At 35.7% G+C, this 22,210-nt stretch overlaps 1 protein-coding gene across 1 annotated transcript in view; it reads left to right on the top strand.

Moving 5' to 3' along the window:
- The first annotated feature begins 1,010 nt into the window (after positions 1-1,010).
- Positions 1,011-22,210, top strand: part of LOC113061613 (solute carrier organic anion transporter family member 3A1-like) — a 43,582-nt gene continuing 22,382 nt past the window's right edge. The window contains exons 1-2 of the mRNA XM_026230888.1: positions 1,011-1,646; positions 14,267-14,705. Coding sequence (XP_026086673.1) covers positions 1,503-1,646; positions 14,267-14,705 — 583 coding nt within the window. The 5' untranslated portion in view covers positions 1,011-1,502. The remainder of the gene's footprint in view (positions 1,647-14,266; positions 14,706-22,210) is intronic.

The following is a 22,210-nucleotide window of genomic DNA, read 5'->3' as shown; positions in this document are numbered from 1 at the left end:
TCTTTAAATTCTGTCTGATAAAAATTCAGCATAAAAAAATACAAGGGTGCGGTCAGAATTGAACTGTCTTTGTTGTGTTTTGCTCCTCATGTGCTCCCCGTGACCCAGTTTCTCTTTCATGTGCCCTCATTTGTTCGTTCCTGTACCTGTCCTTGACTCCTCGTCGTCTCTTAATTAGCGACAGATGAGCCATCGCCAGAGAGAGCGACAGTGCTGAGGATCGCTGAGGGTGAGCTGTCTATATAAATGGGTAAATGAAAAGTGTAAAGAGACTTTTGTTTGTATACCGACCTGTCCCCTTTCCTCCCTCCTCTGTCAGTGACCTCTGTCCCTCCCGTTCCTTTTTCCACATCCAGCCCAGAGAGTGCTTCTCTTCCCAAGTTAAGCCTGGAGCCTCACAAATAACCTGCCCACCCATATATATATATATATATATATATATATATATATATATATATATATATATATATATATATATATATATATATAATATTTATATATTTATATAAATTTTAAAAAATCGCCAAAAAAATTTAAATAATAATTTAACCATTGATAAAAAGAAATCAGTGGGGTATTCGTTTTGAAGGATTATGTGAAGATCACTGTATAGCTGCTGAAAATTAATCTTCGCCTTCATAAGAATAAATTACATTTTAAAATATATTTCAAATAGAAAACATTTAGGGTATTTTAAATTGTATTAATATGACACTGTATTACTGCTTCTGCTGAATGCATTTTGATGCATGCCTAAGAGCATAAGAGATTTCTTTTAAAAAATATAAAAAACGTTTGAAAGATAATATGCTTAAACGGTCGTGCATTAACAAAAAAATATTTAGGAATCAAAAACATATTACAATCTTGTTTTTTTTTTTTTAAGACTCATTTCTACATGCTATGGGAGTCAGTGTTGTTTTGCGTGAAACGAACCGAATAACGTTACACCCAGAAACCTACTGAGAAAATATTTAATTATTTTAAAGTTTATTTTTGTATATTTAAATTATTTTGAATACAGTAGTCGGTAAAGCATTCAGCTTACGATGCCTTCCGCACAGCGCCTCTACCGAGATAATGTACGTGTCGCTACTGTACAAGACAGCTTTCCTAGTAGAAGCGCTCACATATCAGTCCTACTGACCGAGGCGGAGAATCAAACCTGCGGACAAGAGCGATGGTGACGGGATACGAGCAAACACTAACACGACAGGAACTTGGACAGTCTCAGAGGGAAAGAAAGATGTTTGGAGTAAAAACCAGCGACGTTTTATCCGCCTTTTTTGCGATAGAGTGCACAGGAGAAGAGTTTAGATCGGCTTCATTCATCGGCGGAGTTTCAATGAAAAGTCTACAAGCTGTCACACAGCGCGGAGTCTGACTGTCAACAACAGTCAACAACAGTCAGTGCTAGAGACATAAAGACACGCTTGATTTAGCGTTTATTCTCCGTTTACAATAGTTTATATCTGCGTTTCTAGGCTGTTGGATTGCTCAGGATGCAGGTGAAAAAGCAGAGAAGCCCCGAGGACCCAGCGCAGGATGATATGAAGAAAAAGCCCTCATGTTTCTCAAATATTAAGATATTTTTAGTGGCGGAATGTGCTCTGATGTTGGCGCAGGGCACAGTGGGCGCATACTTGGTAAGTAAAGCGATGCTTTTCTTTTTGTTTCGGAATAGTTTTACACTTAAGGCTCTGGAAATCACTGTCTGTTTTTATAGACCTTCCTGAACTTATTTGCCTCTAGGTTTGGCTCATTTGGTTTGCGCTAGCCTATTCTTTTTCAACCTTCCTGCACGAGTGCAACGTAGTGCATGGCAAGAAACGTGACACGGATGTGAGTGACATAATCATATAATGATCCTCAATCATTCACTCTATAACATGCCATGCCCTAAGAACAAAGAAGATGAATATAACGTTAAGTGAAAAGAAGGGAACATCACCGAGTGTGCATGCAATGAAGCAGCTGCCTAAACAGACTCTGCAGATAAGAAGAGATTATAGCTGTCAGGCTCTGATAAATAAGTAAGCTGTGGGTCAGTAGCTAGGCTACATGTCTATGACAGATAATCGTACATCAGTCATTTTATATCATCATCAATATAACACGAGCAAAAGTACCGTTGGACTCTTCATCAGCATTACTGTAGCCTAATTCGGCGATATAGCGAGGGTGTGTTATTTGAACGTGTTTTATTCAGCAGTTATATTAAAATGTAATTAATATAGAAAACGTACTTCAGACAAATGTTCGTTTGGATATTCCTCCCAACACCAACGAAAATAGTTTCTTTAAAAGCCAACAGCATGGAGCTTTGTGAGTGACCAGTAGGCTACTGAACGGATTTAAGACAGTCGGGAACCGCGTATAAGTGGAACGGAGCAACAGAGATTTCCCCTCCCCGGTCAGAACGTTCTGTAATCCCTCTTCTCGAGATCCACTCCTGGTTTTACATTTCTCGCACCAGGTCACTTATGAGAGAGACCTGCTCCAGCGACAGACAGAAAGAAAAATAAGGATGCAGAATAAGAGGAAAAATTTTAGATATCTAAGAGATATATTTGATTTTATTATATTATGTCTTTAATATTAAGGGTTTCATGTTCCCTTCACACACATACACATGATGGGGTGCTGCGCCAGTCTGGCCTCCGCAGTCACCGGACCTGAACCCAATCGAGATGGTTTTAAGGTGAGCTGGACCGCAGACAGAAGGCAAAAGGGCCAACAAGTGCAAAGCATCTCTCGGGAAACTCCTTCAAGACTGTTTGAAGACCATTTCAGGTGACCACCTCTTGAAGCTCATCAAGAGAATGCCAAGAGTGTGCAAAGCAGTAATCAAAGCAAAAGGTGGCTACTTTGAAGAACCTAGAATATGACATATTTTCAGTTGTTTCACACTTTTTCGTTATGTATATAATTCCATATATAATTCCACATGTGTTAATTCATAGTTTTGATGCCTTCAGTGTGAATCTACAATTTTCATAGTCATCTTTGAATGAGGTGTGTCCAAACTTTTGGTCTGTACTATATATATATATATATATATATATATATATATATATATATATATATATATATATATATATATATATAGTTACTCAAATTATGTAGACAATTCATAATAGGCATACAATAGCTCACAGGTTGTTTTTATATATAAAAAATACAGCATAACGAAAAGTATTAAAAATGTTTTATTATTTCCTAACAAAACAAGTGTTGCTATGCAGGAAAAATATATAATGTATGCTACTAAAAATCCAGGACAAGAACAATATATTTTATATATCTGAGAGATATTTTTGATGATAACCTCTTTAATGTTTACACAAAGAGAGCATGTCAAAGTCTTATCCTTATTTTAGCAAACATGTAAGATTGTCAATTCTAGTTTTTGTCTTTCAATATTTCAGTATTCATTCATTCATTCAATATTTTTAATGTAGACAATGCAATTTACAATGCAGCAAAGCAAATTATTGCTTTTGTAAAATTTTACTATATGAAAAAATAAGGAAGTTTAAATTTATAGGTAATTTCATTAAATAACTAGCCTGTGCTTCTGTTTGACAATAAAAAAAAAAAAAAAAAAAATATATATATATATATATATATATATATATATATTAAAATTATGGATGACGATAACAGAATCCGGTCATACAATAAAACAATCTGTTTTAGATATATGAGAACTATTCCTCTTTAGTATTACAGGAAGCCAGAATATCAAAGCCTTCATCTTTTTTATAGAGTTGAATACTACTCTATATAGCATCTTTGATAAGGAAGAGATTTGTCCAGCCATGTCCTCCATACCCTTGGGACGTCTCTGATGTCTGTGTGTGCTCAGACCATATTTGGGAAGGAAACAATCATTTGCTCTGTTCCAGAAAGCCACAATACATCATGGGAACAGTCTCAGAGGGGTACACTTGTTGTGGACTGGATTTGGTTCCAGCTTATGGAAATTCTGATGTTCGGAAACCAAATCAACACAACTTTGTCATAAAAAAAGAAAATGTGGGACTGGAAGATGTAGAGATTGCCCAGATTTATTTTGACAGATAGATACAGCGTTAAACTAAACTTTATCCTCCCTGGGGTTGGTTTCCATTGACAAGCACACCATCGAAATGCTTCATACTATTTCCAAATATGTCTTATTAAGAAAACATTTGTGTGAAATGGTAGAAGTGTGTATACTCAGAGTGCTTGTTTAATGCCTAGGTCATTGGGTTATTTATACACAGATCACAATATCAGTATTCTCACATGACAATGTTATGTTCAAACCCACTTTTATCTGTTCAAGGCTAAAAATATAATATATTTTAGCAGCACACAGGCCATGTAGCGTTTACATTTTTAAAATTAGATTTTCCCAGAAGCAGCTGTAATTGTCCATTTGGAGAAGGAGTCTCTCCACCCTACTTCACAGACTGACTCAGTGGCTTGCTTCAGACATCATACTCATTCCTGGGCATTGTGTCAGTTTCCTATGTTTAGCCTCAGCCCTGAGCTTGACTCTAGGCAGTCTGGACTTCCCCGATGAGCTAAAAGAGCCAGTGTCTTTATTTAATCTCTGTAAGCACACACAACTTGTGCACATCTTTGTATACAGTAGCTTTCAATATGCATATATTTAAAGGGCCATAAACTGCCTTTTTATTATTTTATACTGTTCTCTGAAGTCCACTTATAATGTTATCAAGATTTTTACATCAAAAACATCATAATTTAGAAGTAATGCGCTATTTATGTCCTGTATTGACCCCCCCTCTCATCGGAAAATGTTGTTTCAGCAGAGTGGCTTCAGTATAAGCTGATTTTAGACTAACAAGAAAGTTTTGAGTTCTGAAACTTACAGGATGTTTTTATGACCATTTATGATGTTTTTATACGTGTAAATAGTTCATGACCCCTTTGAGTACACTGAATGTGATGCAAAAATGCAGGGACAGTCTATGCAAATTTCATTTGGCAGACGTGTCACGTGACATCACCGAACAAATATGGTTCATCTAACCTCAACTCTTTACTTTGTGCCTGCTCAATTCGCTTGTATTTAAATGCAGTACTAAGCAGAAACATGTAGATGGCTGTATGATGTGTATTAATGACCGCCTTATTGCTCATGTGAGATTTTACCTGTGTCAATAAGATAAAAGCAAATAAGTGTTATTAGGCTGAGCTTCAAATGCAGCAGTCTCAAAAGGTCAGTTTATGAGTGATGTAAAACATTGTAGTCTTTGTAGAAGGCCAGAAATGAAAATTCACCCTTTCCATTTTCTAAATGCAACAGTATAAATCTTACAGTGAAGGATTCATCAATGCATACGTCATATGCCATCATTTTTACCTTTTCCGGACCTTACAGTGTTGTATTTCTCGCTATTGACATGCACAAGCTAGTGCTTCAGTGATGATAGTTTTGTTGGTCCACCTGTAACTTGGTATCACCCTGGTTCCCTTGACAAAAAGCCAGTAAAGGTAAAGAATTTTACTATTGGCTTTTGCACTATTACATAAAATAAGCTCTGTGGTCAACAAAAGTTTATGATTCTCGAATTCAAATATTTTGCATGAGTTGCTTTATAAACACAACAAATCAGTGAAAAGTGGACTATAGTGAGTACATGGGTTTTCCTGTTCAGCGTGCTGATGTTTAATATCCCTGACAACCTCTGTATTCCCATTTATAAAATGGTTAGTTCCAGTCCTTGATTCTGATTGGTCAACAGCTGTGTTTAATTCATCATGAATTTTTCACCTTATGGTTCTGTGTATCACTGTGCAACCACCGATGTATTATTATCTACAGTATTTGAGCAAAATTAACTGTTTATTATTCATGTAATGAATTATGAGTGATCCCTTCTGGCGTTATGTTGCGTTGTTGACATTTAAAATAGAGGCCACACCCCTCCCCGTCAAAGAAACTCATCTCATGCGGGAAATATGTTTATGTACATGTATTTGTGTGGAAGCCCACAGTTTCTGAAGTGCAGAGTGAATATTACTGTATTTATTAGTTTTCTGTTTCAGGTATGGTACAGTATGTCCATCAGTTTATATTGTAATGACGCTTACAAATGTGTACTGTGCTGTGAATCAGTCTGTTTTAAACTAAAAGACGGGAAACAGATGCTTTCTCATACTGAGAGATAAGCAGATGTTTGTGTGTAAAAATCTCATATCCACCTTATTTTTCCCGTAAGAGCGGGTGTGGCCGTTTGTAAACTGAATGTGCAAGGCTTCCGGGATCACTCGCTTCCAGTTATTTTCAGCTGTACAAATAATAGCTAGTTTTGCTGCTTGATATTACAGACTAGTGTGTCTTATCATGTTATTTTAATGTATTATCTCAATTACGAACACACTGGTTTGTAGTGCAAACAGTTTTACTATTTACTCGGTGGGACCTCATGGCCTTATGGCTAGAGAGTCGGACTTGTATCCCGGCAGGAATAAAAGCAGTATAAAAGCAGTAAAGTACTCGAGGCATGCTATATTGTAAATTAGTCACGGATGAAGGGTGTTGTTAGGGATGAGGTGAAGCAGCCTTATTCATACAGCACAGCCTCTTGTACCTTATTGCTTACTTAGCCACTTGTGAGCAACTGCCTTTTTCAAGACAAGTAACAGCTTTAAAAACATAACAAGGCAGTGTTACTGATACAATACCGTATATATCATAAAAATAAAATGTGAAACTATATTGAGGTTGTGTTAACCACAGACTTTATTTCACAGACTGAATCATTGTCCTGTATGAGACGTCATTCTTATTTCTTTGCATTGTGTCAGTTTCCTATGTTTAGCCCCAGGCCTGAGCTTTTTAACTCCTAGAATAAAACATAAAAATATATATACAGTGGGGATCGAAAGTTTGGGCACCCCTTGCAGAATCTGTGAAAATATGAGTAATTTTCAAAAAATAGGAGAGTTCATACTAAATGCATGTTATTTTTTATTTAGTACTGTCCTGAGTAAGATATTGTACATAAAAGATATTAACATTTAGTCCACAAGACAAAAGAATTGCTGAAATTATTAAAATAACCCCACTCAAAAGTTTGGGAACCCTTGGTTCTTAGTACTGTGTTCTGTTACCTGATGATCCTCGACTGTCTTTCTGTTTTGTGATGGTTGTGCATGAGTCCCTTGTTTGTTCTGAACAGTTAAACTGAGCAGCGTTCTTCAGAAAAATCTTTAAAGTCCTGCAGATTCTTCAGTTTTCCAGCATCTTTGCATATTTGAACCCTTTCCAGCAGTGACTTTATGATTTTGAGATACATCTTTTCAGACTGAGGACATTTGAGGGACTCAAACAATACTATTTAAAAAGGTTCAAACATTCATTGATGCTCCAGAAGGAAACAAGATGCATTAAGAGCTGGGGGGTGAAAACTTTTGGAATTTGAAGATCAAGGTAAATTGTACTTAATTTGTGTACTGGGAAACATACAAGTATCTTCTGTTGCTTAGGAAGGGCAGAACTAAATGGAAAAAATATATATTTCAACAAAATAAGACAAATTTGGCCATCTTCATCGTGTTCAAAAGTTTTCACCCCCCAGTTCTTAATGCATCTTGTTTCCTTCTGTAGCATCAATGAATGTTTGAACCTTTTTAAATAGTTTTGTTTGAGTCCCTCAATAGTCCTCAGTGTGATAAGATGCATCTCAAAATCATAAAGTCACTGCTGGAAAGGGTTCAAATATGCAAAGATGCTGGAAAACTGAAGAATCTGCAGGACTTTAAAGATTTTTCTGAAGAACGCTGCTCAGTTTAACTGTTCAGAACAAACGAGGGACTCATGCACAACCATCACAAAACAGAAAGACAGTCGAGGATCATCAGGTAACAGAACACAGTACTAAGAACCAAGGGTTCCCAAACTTTTGAGTGGGGTTATTTTAATAATTTCAGCATTTATTTTGTCTTGTGGACTAAATGTTAATATCTTTTATGTACAATATCTTACTCAGGACAGTACTAAATAAAATATAACATGAATTTAGTATGATCTCTCTTATTTTTTGAAAATTACTCGCATTTTCACAGAACCTGCAAAGGGTGTCCAAACTTTCGATCCCCACTGTATATATTAAGCTTCTGTTAACCAAAGATCTTATATCAAGCATTTGAAATGATGACTTAAGGATGATAGAACCAGAAATACTAAAATGAAATGCTAATTTGTTTCAGGGTGTTGGACTACAAAAATTACATAATCTCTGCAACTTTCTATTCATCTGTGTCCACTTTTGAGTGCAGAGGCCAAATTTCAAAATCCCATCAATAACTGATGCATAGATCCACGTCCCCACTCCACATTTTACTTTTTCGATAGTCTGTTACACTCAGATATACATAATAGTATACAGAAGAAAAAATCTACTATTTCAGTTTCATTGCAACTTTAAAAATGCAATTTTTTATTTCGAAAACGAATCTCACTGAATTTATAGTATCACCTAGGCCAGTGAATGTGGTGGCATGCACATTCTCAGTACACTATTGTAGAAATGTGCTATTCACAGTTACCCGTGTCTAACTTATTTGTTGAATACAAGAGTTACAGAGACTACTGATATTCATCAGGTCATGTAATCTCACAATGCATGCATATGATTTTAAAGATATTTTTCAAAAGTAAAGTTCATTTCTTTAGGAGTTTATTTATTTATTTATTTTATGGTGCAGGATTCAAAATCCATTTCGGCCTGTCCGCAAAAAATGGGCTGATACCGTAAATTACATCTTTCATTTATCTTACTGTCACATTGTCTTTTGAAATGTTGTGATGGATGCGGTTAGAAATGGGAACAGCCAGTCATTTATTTATTATTAAATTGAATATTATTCTTTTAAACAATATTTCTTAAACAAATTGTTTTGATTCTCCCTCTGGTACAGTCTACTACCGTAAATTGCTTGAAAGAACATTATTACTACATAACACTTGTTTAAAATCAATAAAAGAGATTTGCACAGTACCCAAAGGAATTACTTTGTGAAATATCATTACTGTTTTCTACTGGTCCACCCTCTTTTTGTTGAAACTATGGAAAGTGTAAGTACTATTGTTTTTTTTTTTTTTGTTTTTTTTTGTTTCCTGTCATACTGATAAGGCAATGCCGAGTCTCAGTCATGTTGGAAATCAAAAACGGATTTCAGGAGCATGCCTGATAGCGCACTTGTTCTAGAAACCATTACACTCTTGAATGATACAGACTTGTTGTGCTGCACTCAGGAATTTGTCATTGCCTGCCTATTATGAAATTTCGTCTTGACTCAACAATAGCATGATATACATTTTTTTTCTCATTTTTCAGTTATTCATTGTCTTTCTAATAATGTTGTTTTAATGCTGAGGGATTAGAGGGCAATGGGTGTGAGTAACGTCAAGGTGGAGTTAACAGATATTTGGCATTACTTTATTCTACTGGCATGTTGAATGTGTCTTGGCACTAAGGTGGTAGTCTCTGTAACCTATCGCTGTGCCACTGGCAATGATGTATTCGGAGAGACCCAGCTATTCAGTCAACAGGTTTCAGCGGCTTGGCAGAGACTCTGAGGTAGGCAGAAAGTGGAGGGAGACTGGGAATGTGACCAGTCCCGTCCTTCCGTCATGCTTCCATACAGAACTAGGCAGGCACATGTCTCTGGGCTTGGCAATTGAGCAGAGTCCATGTGAATAGATCTCAAGCACACACATTTACTCAAAGAAATGTGCATATCAGTTAGGGCTGGTAAGCGATACATTTTTTAAATCTAATTTATTACATGATATGGTGATTAATTAATCTAATTAATCGCACATCAAATTTGGAGAAATTACTCTGAGAAGATCATTTTAAGTCATTGTTGTGTAAAGCATCAAACAGAGATTACAAAAAGTAGATTCAGCAAGAAATATTTTGTTTGATACAATTTATTACATATACTCTTTTGGACCATGTGAGTAAATAACAGAATTGTCATTTTTGGTTGGGTGAACTATAACTTGAATCATTTATTGTCTTATGTTTATTATTATTTCTATGAAAATGTTAAATTATTTCTTTAATGAAATGATACTCTAAATAATAAACTAAAATTGCTAGTAGGTGGTGCTAAATTTCTTAATGATTACGTCATCGAGTCATTTATTCATTCGATTCGTTCAAATAACTGAATAACTCAGGAGTGAAGTAAATGGTTCTTTATGAATTGTTCATTGAATCATTAGACTTGTTCGACTTGAGGTGGATCATCACCATCAGACTCATCGTTGTGTGACATCAAAGAACCGTGAGAGCTTAGAGAGGTTACGGCTACTTGTGCTTTTGAATCGCTCTCACGATACTTTGATGTCATACACCGATCGGTCTGTGCAGCGCCACTTCAAAGCCATTGTGACTATGGCCAAAGGTACAATGCACCAAATGGTTCACCAAATTCATTCAAAACGTGGATTAAGAAATGAAATGCCACTGTGTGTTGCTCGGGGATGAACAGTTCTGATTTGGCTTTATATTTTGGTTGTCAAAATTTTGCAAAATAGATAACATTGTGTCTAAAATAACACAATATTAACTTCTTAATGAACTGTTGTGTAAGATGAGTATCACACTTGCTCTTGTGTGATATTACACTTGGCCTACTTCTTGTGTCATATTTTTTAACTATGTGATGTAAATATGAGACAAAATTTCAAACGGGAATTTTGCCCTTTATCTTGAATTTTATAAGAGCAGTAAAGTACTCGAGGGATGTTATATTGTGAATTAGTCACGGATGAAGGGTGTTGTTAGGGATGAGGTGAAGCAGCCTTATTCATACAGCACAGCCTCTTGTACCTTATTGCTTACTTAGCCATTTGTAAGCAACTGCCTTTTTCAAGACAAGTAACAGCTTTAAAAACATAACAAGGCAGTGTCACTGATACAATACCGTATATATCATAAAAATAAAATGTGACAATATATTGAACTTGTGTTAACCACAGACTTTATTTCACAGACTGAATCATTGTCCTGTATGAGACGTCATTCTTATTTCTTTGCATTGTGTCAATTTCCTATGTTTAGCCCCAGGCCTGAGCTTTTTAACTCCTAGAATAAAACATAAAAAAATATCTTGAGCTTCTGTTATCCACAGATCTTATATAAAAAAAAAAAAGGATATTTTAGGCCAGATCTTAAAAGGGTCATATGATGCAATTTCAAGTTTTCATATATAGATACGACCCTGAAGTAAAGCAAAGACTAAAGTCTCAAAACCATATTCTTTATCAAAGGTTAAGATTCGGCACACCCCCCCCGCCCTCCCCGAAATGGTGCCCACACTCAAACATGCCCCTACATGTCTACGTCACTATGTTGAAATATTTGCGTAATTCCACCCAAATGTTCAAGCTAAGAAAGAAAGAAAGTGTGGTTTCAGTAACTGCAGTTAGTGTTGAAGCAGTCATGTCAGGGAGATGCTGTGTGTATCTAAGCAAAAGCACTTTATTTGGCCTGCTGAAAGTAGATGCATTTGGGAATCTTTAAGATTACTTACAACAGAACAGCAACACATTTTATGAATGACCGTTTCGTGAACCTAGGAGAGGAGGTCATTCCGACTTTGCTATGACAATCTGGCGCTTCTGAATCAGCTACTGTAAGTATGTTTTGTTATTAGTTGAAGTGTTTGCTATTGGCAGTTTAAATGAGTTTTGCATGTCGTGTGTGTGTTTGAGCACACGTGCGAGAGAGATAGAGGCAGACAGGGTCACACAGTGGAGTCAGCTGTCTTAACCGTCCGTGGCTTGTGTATTGCAAACACGTACAAGCTTCATCACTGTGTCTGTCACGCAACTATGTTCCCCTTTTGGGCTTGAACTGATGTTAAAACTAAGGACATTATTAACTGTCTTTTACATTTATGAAGCTTGCGATTATTGAAAAAAGTGTGCTACATTTCTGACGAGTGCTTGTGGTGTTCGGCCAATCACAATGCACTGGGTCAGTTAGCCAATCAGAGCAGACTGCGCTTGTCAGAAGGAGGGACTTAGTAGAAAACGAAGCATTTCAGAGAGGCGGCGCATAAAGGACCTTCAATAATGTACAGTATTTGAAAAATTATGTGTTTTTTGAACATTAAAGCACCTCAAAATAATTTTTTTTTACACCAAATACACAAAATAATGATCAGTTTAAAAAAAAGCATCATATGACCCCTTTAAAATAGTACTCTACTGGCACAGTGGAAATGTTGTTGGTAAGATATAATCTCTTATTATTTCATAAATTTAGATGAATTCATGAATTTAGGCACAAACTCACATGAACACAGACACCTTTTTGATAGAAAGTGTGAAGAATGATTATAGAAATTGACCGAGTAGTTTTGATATTCAAATTGTGTTGCCAGTATATACATGAACCGTACTGTGTTTCTTGCAGTTTATCAAAGCCATATACCAATAGTTTAACAGCGAGGGAGTGAGAAGTGTTTTGCATATTTCATATTACTAACTGAAACACAACACACTTTTAAGTCGGGCTTCTAGCAGACTGCAAATGTGCCACAGTCAACAGTTCAGCACAGAACAGAGCAGTTTGCCAGACTGTCCAAGGTACTTTCCAATTAAATTGCACCAAGCCAACCAAAGGAAATTGAGTTAAAGCAAACTGAGTTATCAGACAGTTATAATGTAACAGCAACATCACTTCTCTGTTTAAAGCTCACAATAAACTTATTACTCACAACATGCATTTGAACTGTTTAGGAATAATCTTCCTCTGCACAGTATACAGATGAATCAGTAAAAGAAATTGTGTTTTTCTCATTGAACAATTATATCAATCCATCCATTGACAAGTAATATTCAGAAGTTCAGCTGATGCTTATCTGTCTATACACACCCTCAAAATGATGACATCTATTCTAACATCTGTTTATATGAAAAGAGAGAGCATTGTTATCATTCCTTGCAAAATAATGAATTTATTGGCCATTATACAAAATATATTCTGTGTAAACACATTGTTGCTTGATGCCACGATTGACCAATCAGAATCAAGTATTCCACAGAACTGTGTATGTAGCTAATCGAGAGAATTCATGCATATTATATTGTTTATCAAATCAAAATGAACCAGTCTGTTCTGTAATGTAGCATGGAGAGATTTGCAAAGATCACTATGCAGCATCTGAGAGAGGCCTGTTCTAGAGAAATAGGATTATAGTAAAGAGCGTGTCCTCAATAACATGCTGTTTTTACAGCCATGCCATATTTGTGTTGCTCCAGCTCAAAGCTGCTTCATTAAAATCCCGTGATTGTTCATCAAGGCTGCCTGGTGGCATTTTTTCACTTTCACCAGCTATTTTTGTCGTAAGCCTTGATAATGACTGTGTGACGAGTTGCGTGCTGATGTTTTCACTAATTGAAAGGATTTATCAAAACGATTAATTTTTCTGGGTCATTAGTTCTCTTCTTTGACGTGGGTTAAGAATAGATGTGTTTGGTTTAATTGGGGATTTGATTACTTTAATCGGACATGCCCATTTCCTTGATCCATAACTGAATCTATCCTATTTTCTCGTCTTGGGTAAATAGTAGCAAAAGACAAGACAGTTCCTCTCTGTGAACTTTTCTGCTGATCTTTATTGTCACACATTACCTCTCCAAGATAACTCTCAGGTTAGATAAGATTTGGTATTTTATTGTTTAGAGTCGGATTTGACTTTCTGTATGATGACAAAAATAGAGCTATATAAAATATTAGTCAATATTTTAGTTTGTCTGTTTTTAAGAAATTAATTAATTATTTTATTTAGAAAGGATACATTACATTTATCAAAAGTGAGAATAAAGACATTTAGGCCTACAATGTTACACAAAAATATATATCAGCACAACTGTCGATTGATAAAAATAATAAATGTTTCTGGAGCTCCAAATCAGCATATTAGAATGATTTTAGGAAGCTTTGCCACCAGGGGAAAAATATATATATTTTTTAAAACAAATACAAATATAAAACAATTATTTTAAATTGTAATTATATTTCGCATAATTATTGTTTCACCAGTTTTTTGTTTGTTTGTTTTTTTTTACAAAATTTTACAGAATTTTGACATCACTCTGCCTGAACACTAACCTGTGCTGAATATAACAGTCATCCGGTTTCAAATGTGAAATGGTGATATTGTACCTACAACTATTTTAAATTTCCATTACAGTAATTCTTCTGCTATGTTTATCTCTTAGGTGAGCGTGCTGACCACGCTGGAGCGGCGCTTCAATCTTCAGAGCGCTGATGTGGGCGTCATCGCCAGCAGCTTTGAGATCGGCAACCTGGTCTTCATTCTCTTCGTTAGTTATTTTGGTGCTAAAGCCCACCGCCCTCGGTTAATTGGCTGTGGGGGCATTGTCATGGCTTTGGGAGCACTGCTCTCTGCGTTACCGGAATTCCTCACCAGTCAGTACACAATCACAGACTCGTGGAGCAAGGATCAGGGGCGAGACGTGTGCTCCAACACCTCGAGAGCTGATGAACCGTGTGGCAGTAAAGCCAACACCAACATGATGTACCTGCTTCTGATTGGAGCCCAGATGCTGCTGGGTATTGGTGCCACACCTGTTCAGCCCCTAGGTGTGTCTTACATAGACGATCATGTGCGGAAGAAGGACTCCTCTCTCTATATAGGTAAGTAAGCATAATTCATGTTCGCTACATGCTTTCTAATCCATTTAGTTTACATAGCCACAGGCATCAGTTGTTTTGAATGAGTGAACTGCAAAAGTGAGAAGTATGTATCTCTCCCAGGGCGTAGTAAGTAAAAAAGTCGATGATTATCAGGGTGATTTAATGTGGTTTCAGGCCTTCCAGTGGCAAGCCAAAAACCACTGATCTATTTAAAGAAAATAAAAAGGTTGAGCTGTTATGTACCAGAAAGCAGTGTGTGCACAAAACTACTGGGTCAATAAGTAAAAAGCATATGCGTGAATGCAAACGTGTTATATTTTATATTGTTTGTGACCACAGCTTTCACAATATAATCAGCAGGTGAGCAGTGCTGGGAGGGTTTTAGGCATAATTAGTTGTATTTTGTATGTGTAGGCAAGCAAGGCATGGAAAAAGAGATGAAAACGCTTCTGTTGGAACAGTAGATAGCAAGTTTTGAAGGTTTGTAGCATGTATGTATATATGAGATAAATAAAAATGTGAAAAATAAATGAATATCTATTTTTCACATTTTTATTCATCTCATATACACTGCCTTTTGGAGGTATTTTTTTTTGGGAAGAAATTAATATTTTTATTTATTAAATTTTTCTAAAGTGGCAGTTACATTTACATTGTTATTAAACAAGTTTCAAATAAATGCTTTTTTATTCATCAGTGAATACTGAAAAAAAATTATAATAAATTCCAGTCTCCACCGAAATAGGAAGTAGCACAAATTATGTCAACATAAATAAAAATATGAATTTGCATATTTCAAAGATTTTTCAAGGATGTTGCACTGAATATTGGATTAATGGCTGAATTTATGTGGATTAAATAAATGCAATAATTCATATAGTAGTATTTTTTTAAACATTATATTTGCACCCATTCAAGGTCAGGACTTGCATTTCCAGAGAATTATTCTGAAAGGCAATATTAGATATGAAGACGGAACATGACTTAAATTTTTTATATATTATCTTTTTTATTTAATATTCTTCTTCAGTAGAAAAAAGATGTGACTATAGCTTACTTGGTTGATTTTGCTGTTGTCAGGGTAACAAGAACAAGATGAATTACATGTTCCAAGATAACAAGAAACATATCTTATTCAGGTACGGGCAGCAAGTCTTATCAAAGCACACAGATTTCCATGTCTGAAAGAGCGTTGGCCGTGGTTTGTTTCACATGCATGCATCTCGGTGATGAGGAAAAGAAGATAAGTGTCGAAAAGGAAGTGCCTTCAGTCCCATTCAGTTTGATGCTGTGATGCTTTACAGGTTCCACATCCAACAGGCACGAGAGTATGTGGAGTTTAAAATCACACGGTTTTAATCGCAATATATGTGATTGCATTAGATACAAAATATCAGATCAAGTGACATTTCTCATAACTATATATAAAGTGTCTTTCTTCTTTATCAACAGTATATTTGTTAGAATTTAAACGTCTGTGCCTGTGCTTGTCTTGCTTTAAAAGTAGATTCAACTTGCTTTGATATTTTGTCATATAATTTGTGTAAAATACACATTTTTAAGTTTGACATAAGGGTCCACTCCAAAGATATTTCACAGACAATTTGACAGTTTTACACTCTCTTTTAAAGAGAGTATTGAGTATATTTTTCTGTCAGGTTTATTCTCAAATTGTGCAAGATCTCTTCCTTTTCCTGTTCTGCTCTCTTTCTTGCCTCAGCTCATGTTCATAGTTCTTTTACACATGCAACAGCAACAAACCAGCATTTCAGAAAGCTTTTGGGCAAGCGCAGTGCTTGTTTGACAGTGGGCAGTAGGAAATGGACACACACTGATTTGAGTTCCCAAGCTCGGAGGGAGATTTGGAGCTGTGCTTCTCTGATAAGCTGCACAACAGAGTTTGAAGGCAAACAAGCAACGTTTCGTTTCGTTTGAGAACAATGTTGTATTGTAGTGGAAGCTGCACTCAGCTGATCGTCTAAATCCCCGTGCTGCAGGCATGGCATGTGCTGCATGAATGGGCCAGATTGTTCAGACATCACGAAGTTGTTTTTTTGTTTTTTTACTTATTGCTAATATATTCTCAATTTGCAACACAGCAATATAGCTTGTGTAATTGTTGTTCCTCTCATAGAAACTACTGAGTGCATTTTGCAATGGACAAACGTAGGTTAAATGCTTGCTTCAGATGAGTTAAACGTTATGTGTTTTATATAAATACACACTGTTGGTCAACATTGTGAGAACTGGACGATTTCAATACATGCTTCTAGTTCGGTTTCCAAACTTTAATAATAGACTAGTTTCCTTGTCTATGGTTGTTCAATGGCGTATCTGATAATCTTAGGTAATAAAAATAATAATCTGGTTTATAAATAATTTATAAAAAGGTTTAGGGTCAATACGATTTTTGCTTTGTTGTTACAATTTGAATTGTAACAATTTGATCATTTTAATATATTTTAAAACAAAGGTGAAAGTGACGTAACATTCAGCCAAGTTTGGTAACCCATACTCAGAATTCGTGCTCTGCGTTAAACCCATCCGAAGTGCACACGCAGAGAGCACAAATAAAAAGCAAACACAACTAAAACCCAGACCTGGTCCTCTTTCGCCCTTCACTGTCGTCGCTCTAGTTTTATATCCTTCCATCTCCTCCGTAGGACTCAAGACCGCTGGGTCGAGCAGGTGTTGCTCATCTCCAATCACTCCACCAGCCTCGCTCCGGTTCCCACGGCTCTCAGCCCCGCCCCACTCGTCACAATGAATATTTCCTTAGCTCTATTAATGCCATTCTGATCTGATAATGACTAACAGGCAAACTTCATATGGAAAACCATATATAGACATTTTAATAGCTTCGGTTACCCTTTACCTTTAATGAGCTCGGACAGACCACATCATTGTCTCTCTTACTAGCTGTCAGCATCATTGAAAGTGGCTTTCAAGTCACAACCCACACTGTCATTCTTATCTGCACTCCTTTGGTCTGAACGTCACATCGCACTCATGTGTTTCTGTACACCTGTGGACCGTCATTAGTGGAGCTCAAGGTGGGATCTTATTAAAAAACGTAGATTCAGTGCTTTAATGCAAGATCCTCTCAAAGAAGGACTCTTCATGAAAGATGTTGCACACCTTAGCTTTCAGTGTCTCTATTATTAACCATCAAGTACTTGTAAGTGGTAGTCTTTTTCTGCTGAAATCTGAAAATAACACTAAATGGAGCTGTTATCCTCAGGAAAGTGGTTTGAGAATTATGCTAATGTCAGATCATGAGATTATTTCCACTTGTTGGCCAGCAACAGACAACAAATTGCTTCAATAAACAACCCATTATGAAAATGCAACAAGATGCATGCATGGCATTCGGGTGTTTTGGGAATTGGGGCAGTTTGTGTCCAAAACATGTATATTTAAATGTAAGAAAACCTATATCGGAGTGCTTCCTCTGAAGAGGCAAACAACTATTCCAAAATATGATAAGTGTCTGAATAACTTTTTTTTTAAGTCTCTTGAAAGAAGTCAGTGCCTGCATTACGCTATGATTGAACTATTACACTGTTGATGTGATAAAACCTGCTTCTTGTACTTGCAGTTCTGCATCCGTAAATCCATCTGAATGAATAAATAAAGCTATTGATGTTAAAACTACTAACATCTCACTTATGATATCACCACTTTATATCAGGTCACATTAAACGTTGAAATGACTTGAGAACATGATCTGTTAGGGATTTTTAGTAAGCAATCAGGTTTGTAATTGCTTTGATCAAAAATAGATCAGTTAACAAATAAAATACACATTAAGTATGAAATTTGTTATAGTTATATAGTTATTATTTTGGAATAAATATACAAATTCCCAAAAAGTGATGTGGAATGCACAAGCAGGGTGTGTTGTACTGTAAATGACAGACATGAGTGCTTTTAGAGCAGGCTTCTGGATGATCTCTGTAGGAGTGGAGACGTAATTTCAGAATGAGACAGGAATGCTAACCAGCCTGCCATGAGGTAGGTCTGAACTGGCCCGGCAGCACAGGCATAGCGCACAGGCGTATGAAAAACAACTCTCACAGGGAGAGTTTGGCTTTTCCTGCTTTCTTACAGTAAGCCTCCCACAAACCGAACTGCCGTGCCAAGTGCTTTTCATCAGCAAACGTGCAGATTTAAGCTATTAGGTCACTGTTAGTCCCGCTTCTCATTTTAGCTGTAGAATACATGAAGAAATGGCCTATATGCCGTGTGTTAGAAGCCACCTTTAGTAGAAACAATAGGTCAGAGGTTACATGTAACAACATTTCTGCAACACTGGCTCAGCCAGACTTTTACCTTTCGCAATTGTGCCTCTATTTTTTTTTTTTTTTCGTAATTGTGACGATATCTCGCATTTGCAAGTTTATTTCATGATTTGTTTTATTTAGATCTCAGCAATATTTTTCAAAGTTATGACTTTATATCTCACAATGTCTGTATATCACTCAGTTGCAACTTTATTTTTTCGTAATAACGACTTTATATTTATATGTGACTATATCTCACAATTGCAACGTATCTCAAAATAACACTTAATATCTCAATTGCAACTTTAGTGCTTTATATCTCACAATGCTAAATATGCTCAAAACTTAATATCTGACAATTGTGGCATTTTTTTTAAATCTTGCATTCTGACTTAATATCTTGCAATTGAAACTCTTATTTCGTACAATTTTATACCTGTTCTCATTTAATATCTTACAAAAAGTGACTATGTGAGTTGCAAACTTTATTTCCCATAATTGTCACTTCATATCTGATTATGTTACTATATATAACGCAATGTGACTTTATGTCAGTTGTGACATAATGTGTATGCTGCTTTACTTTTAAAGCAGAAGTACAGGTGTATGATGATCTTGTTTTTAGTGTCTCAACATTTTTTGACTAAAGCAAACAAATGCAGACAAGGGGCAGGACTCCAAATGGATAGTGTTCCCAAAGCTCTTGTAACCTTTTACAGTCCATTGCTAATTTTGGGTCCTCCCACAGGGGCTTGACTGTAGAAATTCACAGCATACATGCAAGGATCAGAGTTTTGCCATGGCGGTCAGGAATGTTTGAACCCCACCGAACTGGCTCTCCATGCTTTACAAGCTTTCACAGTGTCAGTAACATGATTCCTGGATGTTGACGCAAATGATTGGATTCATGTAGCCCAAAGACAGTGAGGGGACAGCAGCTGTAGACAGAGCTTATGCAAACACATTAGCCTGCTTGTGTTTGAATATCTGGTTTCTAGTAACTGATAAAAATCAGTACATACAAAGAAATTTCCTGGCCATTTATGCAGCAAAGAACTATGAATTCTGAAACTCTGATTTGTAGATAAGAATCACCAAAACATTGAGAAAAATTCTGTATACTAGTAACATTTAGCAGAGAGTAGAACATCAACAATAAAAAAACTGCAACATGAAACATGTCAAGTACAGACTGTTGCTAACACAGGGACAGATGTGAAGGCTGTTTGTTTTGTCTCTGGTTAGGCAGTTTTAAGAAGACTTAACCCAGACCTGCTCTGGGTTTTATCACACTACCCAGGCCAAAGAAGATACAGAATGACAGATAAGTGACTGATGGAGGCAATTGAGACCGAGTTCCTACTTTATTCTGCTATAGGTTTAGATGTAGGACCCTGACAAATGTCTATAAAATAGAAAACACTGGCATTATATTCACAATGTGAACATTTATTAGCATAATGCAATTTGTTGAGGCAAGTCTAATTTATGTTAACGTTTTTATGTGTTTATCATATGTATATAATACAAATTTGCATATAGGTACACTCAGTAATTTTTTTCTTATTAAAAATATTAAATATTTATTATAGAGTTAATAGGGCATGCATACAACAGCATTGGAAACTGTTTAAAAAATAAAAAAAAATCCTATATAAATACTGTTCAGTTTCTTGCACAGGCCGATGGTTTTGTGTCTTTACACATCAATATATTGTCAGAAGCCGCAGGGTTTAATTTGGTTTTGTTTGTGTATGTTTTTTTTTTTTTTTTTTGTATGCTTTAGCCGTGATTCCCACCCACTTGCATTATGACTGACAGACTGCAATGGTTTGTTTTAAAAATCTCTGTTACTGTTCTACTGAAGAAACAAAGTCACCTGCATCTTGCATGCCCTGGGGGTAAGCAGATAAACATCACATTTTCATTTTTGGCTGAACTATCCCTTTAATCTCATCACTGGTCAATCCTGCTCACCAATGAGACTAAACAAATCCTAGGTAATAGAAAAGAGCTACTTTCCCTTGCAAATAATCTGTGCTAACCACAGACTTTCATTCAGCCGTGTAGGAAGGAACAGGATACAGCAATTGATTTGAAAGACCATTTTATGTCACATTTTATTGCTATAATAATAACCACTTAGACCATTTAATTTGCTCTTGATTATAATACTCATTATTATTAAAAGATATTGAATTTTCTTGCAAGGCTTTGCATATTGATTTCCTTGCTTCCATCTTTCTCCACTATCCGTATGTCAAGTGTAGTTACATGCAGACACAAGCCAGATCTATGCGGCTTACTAGCTGCTTATAAATGTGCTTTTCTGTTTACATGTTCTACAATGCATGTTACCCTGCCAAAAAAAAATATTTTTGGAGACGTCTGTGATGTGACGACCTAGCAGTCCAAAAAACAACTTGGGAACTTTCAACCACCAAGTTGTATGAATGTGATTGCATAAGGAATTTTTGTGTTGGCTTTTAAACAAATAGTGTCAAGTTACTTTTTTTATAATTATATCAAGTTAGTTCACATTAATCACATTAACTATAAAAGTTTTCCCATGAATGTATAAAATCCACAAAAAATGTCAAAATGCGATTTGTCCAATTTCTAAACCGTTTTAATATTTGTTTTATAAACAAATATAAAAAAAACTTAAAAAATATATAAATTAAAAAATATATATATTTTGAATAAAAAGTATACCTTTTTTGTTATTTGTTTATTTTGTTTTGTTAAGCTTAAAATGTACTTTAGTTTTGTTTTCATTCTTGAATTGGTTTGTTATTTGTTTGTTTTGTTTTGCTTTTAAAAATTTACTTGCGTTATTTTACTTGGGTTTTATTTTTTTATTTTGATTTGTGTTGGCTCATAACCACATTATCATTCACTAAAATATTTCTGTTTATCCACAAAAGCTGCTTTTTTTTTTCGAATCCGCAGACCACGGCAGAGCAGATATATATCAAAATATATATATTGTCAGAATATATGGATATGTGCAGTTATTTGTTATTTGAGGGAGTAATCGTTTTCTCATCTACTGTAAAGTTTTCTCTTCGTTCACTGCTCATCACACCACAGCTGTTTCCTCCAGCGAAAATCTAGCACTTAACACATATGAACAAATACTTTAATTACACTTGTTTAAATATACTTAATCTAATTATACGTATTTTATACATACACTACTGTGCAAAAGTCTTAGTCTTG

The sequence above is a fragment of the Carassius auratus genome, chromosome 43, assembly GCF_003368295.1.
Source record: "Carassius auratus strain Wakin chromosome 43, ASM336829v1, whole genome shotgun sequence".
Lineage (NCBI taxonomy): Eukaryota > Metazoa > Chordata > Actinopteri > Cypriniformes > Cyprinidae > Carassius > Carassius auratus.
The sequence above is the reverse complement of the archived record's forward strand: the minus strand, read 5'-3'. Positions and strand labels throughout refer to the sequence as shown.